This window comes from Hyposmocoma kahamanoa, unplaced genomic scaffold (assembly GCF_003589595.1).
Source record: "Hyposmocoma kahamanoa isolate Upper Pololo Valley unplaced genomic scaffold, ASM358959v1 80, whole genome shotgun sequence".
NCBI lineage: Eukaryota > Metazoa > Arthropoda > Insecta > Lepidoptera > Cosmopterigidae > Hyposmocoma > Hyposmocoma kahamanoa.
This window is the reverse complement of record NW_020654051.1, coordinates 5093505-5103310: the sequence shown is the minus strand read 5'-3', so window position 1 is coordinate 5103310 and position 9806 is coordinate 5093505. Positions and strand designations below refer to the sequence as shown.

Genomic DNA, 9806 nt, shown 5'->3' with positions numbered 1-9806 from the left:
TCACAGGACAATGGCGAAATCGCCATTTTTTTGTATAATTTTTATAATAATACTAAACTACCGTACATAGTTATTTTTACTTGACATTGGCAAAATCATTGATTATTTCGATGGGGCCATAACATTTAAAAGAAGAAGAAGAACAACTTTAATTAAGATATTTCAAACGTTGGGAAGCTTCGTTTAGGGGATCACTTCGAGTCCGTGAATTTTCCATGAGTGATAATTTAAGCGCTTAGAAACGTAGTGCAAGTGGCTACAGTAAGATCACCCACATTGTCTACTACATATATTAAAGCTAAGTAAGTTAAGTAAGGGTTAAAGTCACTGAAGATGCTCAGAAAATTGAAAAAACAAAACCTGGATTTATCAATCCTTCTATTCTGTACACTATCCTTCTATTGTGTATATTTGGAACTGGAAAATAAAGTATTATTTCCGGTAGCAAAATGGGTGAAACAATTATTTTTCACCTCTTTGTGAATTCGTTATGATCATCATTCCAGCCGAAAGGCCGTTTCAGGCACATAAAAAGGAGAATTCAAGAATCTGCTTTGCAGTCCGCCTTGTCGTCTGTCCGCTGCCTAATGCAGGATTATATATGTAGTCGCTGCGTGCAAGCAATCCCGCAATCCTGCAATGCGTCATGCAAAACATAGCTAAACATAGCCCCTCCAAAGTGTTGTTCGTATCCAGAGCCGTGAATGATAATAACGGAAAATTAATCTGCCAGTTCTTGTTTGCCGTGTACTTGATTTATCATTAATTTGCCGAGTGTGAATTGAAAAACTTTATAGTAAATAAAATATTTTATAATTTCATAAAATTTTAAAACAACATTATTTATTGTAAACAGTACAATATTACATTTTGTAGCTCTTGCGTACAACATCTTGTTTGCGTTTTCGCTCATCATGATCACATGAATTCGAAAGCACAGGAAATTATTAATACTGCATCAATGGTGATTGCAACTAAGATACTGCCCATAAAATGGTAAAAAAGTCCCTGGAAAAAAAAAAATACTTTTCAAATCTAAATACAGTAAGTAAAAAAAAAAGTAGATAGTTGTGCGCGTCAAGCGGTACCATCTACAAATTTTTCATTTAGTCTAATTCATCTACAAACAAAAGTTTTCTTCGAAAATGAATTACTTATGGTTGTTTTTTTTTATAAGAAAATAAGTGCGCATTGGCCTCTTAAGAAAGCTCAAGGTTACTCAGCGGGCAGTGGAGAGAGCGATGCTCGGTATTTCTTTATCTGTTATTTATTTACGTGACAGAATCAGAAATGAGGAAATCCGTAGGAGAACTAAGGTAACCGACATAGCTCGAAGAATTACTCAGCTGAAGTGGCAGTGGGCGGGGCACATAGCTAGCAGAACCGATGGCCGTTGGGGCGGGAAGGTTCTTCAATGGCGACCGCGCATCGGACGACGTTCAGTGAGTGGGCCCCCCACCAGATGGACCGACGATCTGGTTATGGTCGCGGAAAGCCGAGAGAGGCCTATGCCCAGCAGTGGGTGTCGTATCGCTGAATGACTAAGTGCGCATTTGACCTCCATCTCACCTGATGGAACGCGACGATGAGGTCGACGATGTGGCATACCTAAATAATACCTATTCAATCTCGCCCTTTAAGTTATAGCGTTGGAGGAACAAATGAAATATCCACAACCTACGTTGTGGAACCCCAGCCTACGTCTAGTCCCACGATGAAAAAAAGGGGAAGGTAGAATTAAATCATGGAATTCCATCGCACACTCTCCGTGATATATCCTGTAGAATACCGATAAGCAGGCAAGGCTACGGAGGAGACCAACTCGCGGCAGCTTTGCCTGTACTAAATCCGAGGCACCTACAAGCGTCTTGGCGCGCTTTTCCAATGAACGTTACATTGTGTTTTATGTTTCTTCGAGTATTTCAAGAAATAGATTTTTAAAAAACAAACAGCTAAGAAAAAATATAAGTACTTAAATTACAGATAGTTTTGGCACATTTTTAACCGACTTCAAACAAAGGAGGAGGTTCTCAATTTGACTGTATGTTTTTATATGTCTTTACGTATGTTTTGTTTTACGTATTACGTATTTTTTATGTGTGTTACGCGACAACTCTGGCATTTTGTAAACCAATTTTGATGATTCTTTTTTGTTGGAAATAGGGTACCTCTGTAGTGGTCAAATTTAATTTAGAAGAAAATATTCTCTACCTCTAATGGTGGCTGCTCATGCATGAACTTATTTTTATAAATAGCGCCAAAATTTTAAAAGGAACAATTTTTTAATGGTTGATTTTGCTGTGCTCCAATTGAAGGCGTTTTTCTCTCTCAATAAATCTTAAGCAGTAAGCACCGTATTTTTATTATCTTCTGTGTTACGTCCCGTATAGTGGCGAACTAGGAGATGAATCCGGTATTTTTTAGCAAGTAGAAGTAATTCCACGAACTTTTGAGGTTGTTTTTTTTAGTACTTTGTACTAAGATTATGTAAAGTAAAAACGGAAAGTTAAACAAACTAAAATAATAATAATAAACATTGATAATCCGTAATAGATTTTATTTATTTGTTTACAATATTCTTTTATTTATTGTTACTTTATATCACATTTTTTTTGAGGGAATTAGTCCCGCATGTTAAGCAAAACAAAAAATAGGTATACAGGCAAACTGATTCGCAATGCGATACAAAAATGCAAGCTACGAATATAACATAACATGGGTACTCGCATATGGATATACGAAAGAAAACAAACATAATATTAAGTATCCCGAGATTATTTTCAACGCACAGAGGCATAGATAACCCCCTGAGGTAACACACTGCGCTCGGGAGCGGTCGTGCTATGCAACGTAATATAGGCTGTATTGGAAAAATGTTATGGTATTTTTAAAATTGTATATATTTTATAAATAAATGTAAACATAATTATGACTCTTTTTATAAAAAAAGACCTCAAAGTTCGTGGGATTGTATTTATTTGCCAAGTTTCAATAGAATCGGTTACCGGAAAGTGCGCAAAACTGCATTCATGCTCTAGGTAGCCACCCTTAGACGTGGAATATTTATTTTCTTCAAATTCAAACGGGATTAATACTGAGGTATCCTCTTTCTAACAAAAAAAAGAATCTTTTCGTCGTACATTGATAGCAGGTCCCAAGCAGTAGTAGTCAGTAACCACATATCTAGCTGGGTTAAAGTCCCCAGTGGTGTTCCCCAAGGTTCGCTGCTTGGCCCACTATTATTTGTTATTTTCATTAGTGACATCAACCTATGTTTTAAGCACTCAAATCTACTTTGCTTTGCGGATGACATGAAAATATTTGCCCATGTGAAAACACATGATGAAGCGATTGAAGCGTACTGTCAAATTAATTACCTGGATCTTAATCCATCAAAATGTTGTTTGGTTACTTTCAGTCGCAAACGTCACTCTGTATCATTTAATTATTCTCTCAAAGGTGTATTACTAAAAGAGCAATCTACAGTACGAGATCTGGGAGTTCTACATGACTGTAAATTGTTATTTGACTCGCATATTGACAGTATAGTGACTAAGGCATCTAGGGCCCTAGGATTTATTATGCGCTGTGCCAAAGATTTTACACAGGTGAAGACCATAAAAATACTGTACTGCTCTTTTGTCCGCAGCATTTTAGAGTATGCCAGCCAAATTTGGAATCCACGTTATCACATTTATATCTCGCGGCTTGAAAATTTACAAAAAAAGTTTATTTGTTTTCTATGCTATCGTACACTGGACTGCTACAATTCGGCAAATTATTACAGTCTCTGTAAAAAGCATCATCTTTTACCACATCAAATGCGTCGTGACATTAGTGACCTAATGTTTTTAATAAAAATAGCATCGGGCTCAATTGACTGTCCAGACTTATTATCAGAAATATCATTGAGAGTTCCATCTAAATCTTTAAGAAACAATTCACTTTTGTTTCTACCACCCGCTCGTACTAATTATAGGCAAAATGAGTTTATGTGGCGTGCAAGTAACAATTTTAACATTATGTGTAATTCACTCGATCTGGATCTTTTTAATACGAGTGCGATTTCGGCAAGGAGAGCATTGAGTGAGCAATTCTTTAACTTAAAGTGAGTTACAACTGCAATTGTCTTTTTTATATTTTATAAATAAGTTATGTTTTGTTTTATACCTTAAATAGTGTATCCAAGTGTTTTTTATTATATTTCTATTTGTGAGGATCTATAATTGGCTCTCAGTCGTTACTATTTTCATTTAAGTTAGTTTTAAGCTGTTGATCTTCCTGTTAGATAAATAAATAAATAAATCTTTAAAATCCTCCTATTTTGAAGTCAGTTAAAGCAATCATTTTGTAACCTTCTTTTGAGCATAAAAATACAACTCAACTGAACGGGTAAGGACTTTTGTGTTTTAAGGTGGTTTTCCACCGGCGAGGCGAGACGGGACGAGACGAGGATTGAAATTTTAATGGCAAAATTTCAATTCTCTCCTCACCTCTTTTCGTTGAGAATTGAAATATTTGTTGATGTAATGTTGAACAGTACAGTACAGTCGCATCCGTTGAAATGTAAATGTTAACACATTTTCGAATGTATGTCAATATCAGATACCTATTTCAACCTTGTGTTTTGCTCCGCAACATAAATCATGACACCGTTTAAAAAAAAAGATACCTATATATATATACATTTATGTTGAGTGTGTGCGCTATTATTATTATATCTATTTTAGACTCTTTATTATTATTATTTATTTTATTCTTCGCAGCTTCTTGTTAGCTGGTTTGAACCACTTTTACGGACCTAAGTACTGTATTATTGTTATTATTATTATTATCATTATCATCATCATCATCATCATCATTATCATCATCATCATCATTGATTTGATTGTAATTTGATTGATTTTTGAAATGCGAGGGACGGTATTTCCCGGCAATCGCACAGTTGGCTGGGGTCAGGGACTCAGGTTCAAGAATCGGCGAACAATACGTTGTTATTTTTATTATTATTATTATTTATTTCAGAGAAAAGCAAAACAAACTACAATCGGTGAAAAGTATACACCCGTGGCGTTTTTTTTATATATATTATATCCATATCATGTTCATAAATATTTATACAATGCAATTTCATGAAAATGTATTAAAATAACTTTTATTTCTGGAAAAGTATTTTTTAAAGTATGTCAAGTGTACATCACTCACAGGAACACTCATTAGGAATTTAATTACTATTTTACTGTAACATTCAAAAATTTTACAATTACAATAATTTATCACGATAACACTGTAAAGATTTGCACTACAATGACAGTTAACTGGACGTAACGTAGATATGAAGGTACCGTAAGGGCTCAGTAGCCATGGTCAATTTCATCCCACAGTGGAGCTAAGACTAATCCACGAGACCGGCGGATGGTGGCAGGCTGGCCCGAGGAGGGCATTCCGCGCGGGATCTTCTTGGTCTTGGTTTGGGCCGAGCGGGACCGCGCGCATGCGCGCTGGGAGGAGGGTTGCGGGGGAAGAGACGTGTCGATGTGTCGTTGCCGCTCGTCCTGTCCTCCGCGGCCGAACTTGGGCGGTTGGCCCGTGCGTTCAGCGCTCTAAGGAACTCTCTTCGGAGAGTCCACGCGGATGCGCGTTAGGTATTGCGGCGGAGCCTGCCAACAGATCCGCCGCGGGGGCTGGGGAGCAGCCACTGTATTTCAAAGTTGGGTGGATGCTGTCCTGGCCTCCATGACACCTAGGTAGCGTACACGTGGAATTTGTTGCCCAGCCCGAACACACTCACATGTGGACATCATAGGAACACATCATAGGAACAAGAAGCCGCGTTCGAGAAGCTCAATAACAAATATTAAGTGCATAGGTTATTATGACCCATTAGATAGGACACAGGTTATTGCAGACGCCAGCTCTGTTGGTCTGGGCGCAGTTCTCACTCAAATAGACTCTGATGGTCGTAATAGCTTATGGCAGCAAGAGGTGCTTAAAGGACTGCGAAGGAACGATTGCCAAACCGAAAAAGTGGCACTGGCATTGTTATAGGCCGTGGAATACTTCAAGATATACCTTTATGGGAAATAATTCGAGTTTGTCTTGTCATAAATCCTTAGAACTTATTTTTGGATAACATTCCAGATTGAAAGATAGATATTGCGCCTCCAATCATTCCGCTACAAGGTCATTTACTTTATTGCCGATGCCATATCCAGATTGGTCGTAACCACAGGTGTAGCACCATCTATGAGAAATCTATTACAGATTTATCACCCAGTTAGTACCTTTACAGCTACCAGTCCTGGCGAGCGATGTCGCTATTCACTGTATTAAAAATTTTTTTTTGAATTGATGCTCAGTTACTGTCCCACTCATAGCTTTAAATCACAAAGATTTTAATGGCACTGATATTGCGCCCGTCACCCTGAGACATAAGTTGACAAGTCTGTTGTCTGTAATTTCACAGTTACAGAAACATACAAAAGGAGCTCTACTGCTACTAAGTATTTTAATCATAATACAAATATACTTGCTGATGTCTTTAAAAGAAGCAGCGTAGAGGTGTCATAATTGTGAAATATTATATGTAGCTAATATCTCTCCTTTACTACTCTGTTTTGGTAAGCAATAGGACAAAATTACGTACGTTCAGTCCGTATTGGCAAATACTCTCAGTTGCTGCCTGGAAAATTTCTTTTGTATCACCGCATTTTTTAGCGAAATCAGCCAATTTGAAAGCTTCTTTTATGGCCTCTTCAATGCTATTTAGGTCAGTCATATAATTACCTGGAATATTCAATTCTGCAACAACAAGAATTTCATTAATCTACATAACGGAACAACACATTAAAAGATACAAGGTAAGTAAAGTTACACTGTTTTACTCCTGCATCGACGATACCTTCTTATTCCCGTACATATTATTATAGTGTAAAAACGTTGCATGTGACAAGATTTTAAATTATAAATGGAACGTCAATGAAAGGCTCAAGCTAACGGCAGACTGGTTTATTAGAAACGTACTTAAACTGCCCGTCACCGTATTACTAATATCTTTCGATTGTCACATCTCTCCGGTAAATAGGATCAAAGACAAACACTTATCCTGGTTACAACAAACAGAGCAAAGTGATAAGTGTCTATTTTGCCGTGTATCGAAGCATAAGTTAACGGATTGTAAAAAATTCAAGAAGTCATTGAATAAGGTCAGATAGCAATACGTTAAACGCTGCGGCCTATGTTTTAAATGTTTACTGTCACACTTCGACCGGCAAATATGTACTGCACCCCCATGCGATAAGGAAAAATGTGGACAGGCGCATCATAAACTTCATTATGTCAGCGGACGCAACGCCGAGAGCGGCGAAACTTGCTCTGGCGCACAGGACCTCCCCCTAACCCTGCCGCCGCTGGCATCGCCGCTGGCATCGCCGCCGCCCGCGTCGTCGTCTTTCGAAGTTATTACGCATATCCGTGATAGTGAAAGTGAATGTAAAGTGTTATTAAAAGTGGTGCCGATACGTATATACGGACCAAACGGTGTTATCAATTCGAGTGCGCTGCTCGATGATGGTTCCACTGTGACGCTAATAAGCTCCAGCTAAGCGGAGCGCGCTGGACTGCGCGGCCGCCGGGAAACTATGCACGTCCGCGGTGCATGGATCGAGAACAAACTGGTTTGTGATATAACGGTTATGACGGTGCAGCTTTCTGGTAAGGACAAATAAGATTTATAACATACGCGCGCGCAGTGTATATGAACTAAACTTACCTGTACAAAATTTGCCTATTATTAACTGCAGTAATTATGCTAGTTTATTAAATACTCAGGATAATTTGTGTTATTTCGATAAAAGACCTAAAATGTTAATAGGACAAGATAATTACCATCTGATGTATCCAATTCAAGTGCAGTTAGGTAAAGTACATGAGCCGTCCGCTACACTTACCCACTCAGTTGGTGCCGTCATGGTAGAGTGCGCCAGCCAAGGTTCCGCCAAGCATCGAGGATGTCGCGCTTGTTTGTAACAACTACTGAAAGCTGTGTGGATTACCTGCACGAGGAAGTTAAAAGGTATTTTTCTCTAGATGTAATGGGAGTATCGGGGAAACGTCGGGAAAACGCCGATGATGTTCATGCTGTCACCTAGCTGGATGAGAATTGCATCATGCCCAACTCTTTTGCGAATGCTCTCTTGGGCACTACTTGTGAAGAGGTAGAAAAAACAATAGTGTCTCTGAAATCCGACAGCGCAGCTGGCTGGGACAATATTTGCTCTCACACCCTAAAAACTATAAAAGAAGCAATAGTACCTCCACTAACTTATTTAATTAATAAATCCCTGAGTACTGGTGTACTTCCTCGTGCGTTAAAAAAATCAATTGTTGTACCCATCCACAAAAACGGGAAAAGAGACTGTGTAATCAACTATAGACCAATATTACCAGCTACGTCTAAAATATTTGAAAAAATAATCAACAAAAGACTCACTAATTATCTAGAAACAAAAAATATCCTCTCGGAGTCACAATTCGGTTCTCGACTAGGTAAATTGGCGGATGATGCTCTCCACTGTTTCACGGACTCCATTATAAAAAAAATTGGATCCTAAAAAGAAGTGTCTAACTATATTTCTAGATCTTGCAAAAGCGTTTGACACAGTCTCTTTCCCAAAACTTACGGGGAAACTTGAAACAATGGGTATAAGGGGAACACAGCTCAATCTTGTGAAGAGCTATCTGACAGATATAACTCAACAAGTAAGGATTGCTTCTGTTCTGAGTCGGGAGTGTGGTATTACTTTCGGGGTTCCTCAAGGTAGCATTATCTGACCTACCCTCTTCTTATGTTACGTAAACGACTTGTCAGATGAAATTAAGAAATTGCAACATCGTATCATACGCAGATGACACAATTCTGACGTTTTACGACGACACATGGGAAGGGGTTTTTGATTGTGCCCAAGAGGGATTCAATACCGTTATAAAATGGCTAGCCGTGAATACTCTGTCCCTGAATATTGACAAAACCAAATTCCCTACCAAATACCTATTCTATCAGAGGTCCCATTCCTTTAGCCAGAGTCCCAAACATAGTTGCGCACTCCTGTTCTAATTGGAGCTCCACTACCTGTGCTAGCTCGCTCATTGAAAAAGCCTCACATACTAAGTACCTAGGCATTATCATTGATGACCATCTCTCGTTCAAAGATCACATATCGAACCTAACACAAAAAGTACAGAAAAAGACATATATTTTTAAGAATCTTCTACATGTCTTGGGTAAAAACATTATTCAAATTGGTCTACCTAGCACTGGGTCAATCGGTAATAGCATATGGCATTTCAACTTGGGGTGGTGCTGCAAAAAGTAATTTGTTGCAACTAGAAAGGGCACAAACATTGATATTGAAGGTGAGTTTTTTCAAACTACGATGATACTCAACGGTTACCCTATACCAGGATGCCGAGGTACTATCAGTCAGGCAGCTCTTTATTTTAGCTATATTGTTGAAACAACCCGCACAAATGCCATACAACCCTGAACATGCTAATGCAGACAATAGAAGGCACTATTCAGTATGCCAAACAAAACAATTTATTTCTTCTAAAATTCATCTGCTATCAAGGACCCAGGCTGTATAATGATGCAAATAAATTATATAATGTGTATAAAAAAACAAAATGGAAATGTAAAAATAAGATCTCAACATGGCTGCGTACTCTAACATATGAACAAACAGAGATAATTCTAACTACTAAACAATTAATAAATAAAACCCACACGAGCTTAGGCACACATGCGC

The 9806-nt window shown here is 38.2% G+C and overlaps 1 protein-coding gene across 1 annotated transcript in view; it reads right to left on the bottom strand.

The window, feature by feature from the left end:
- Nucleotides 1-870: 870 nt before the first annotated feature.
- LOC113233931 overlaps nucleotides 871-9806 on the bottom strand; it is a 62383-nt gene continuing 53447 nt past the window's right edge. The window contains exons 9-10 of the mRNA XM_026469167.1: nucleotides 6647-6801; nucleotides 871-1008 (exon numbers count right to left, since the gene is read on the bottom strand). Coding sequence (XP_026324952.1) covers nucleotides 919-1008; nucleotides 6647-6801 — 245 coding nt within the window. The 3' untranslated portion in view covers nucleotides 871-918. The remainder of the gene's footprint in view (nucleotides 1009-6646; nucleotides 6802-9806) is intronic.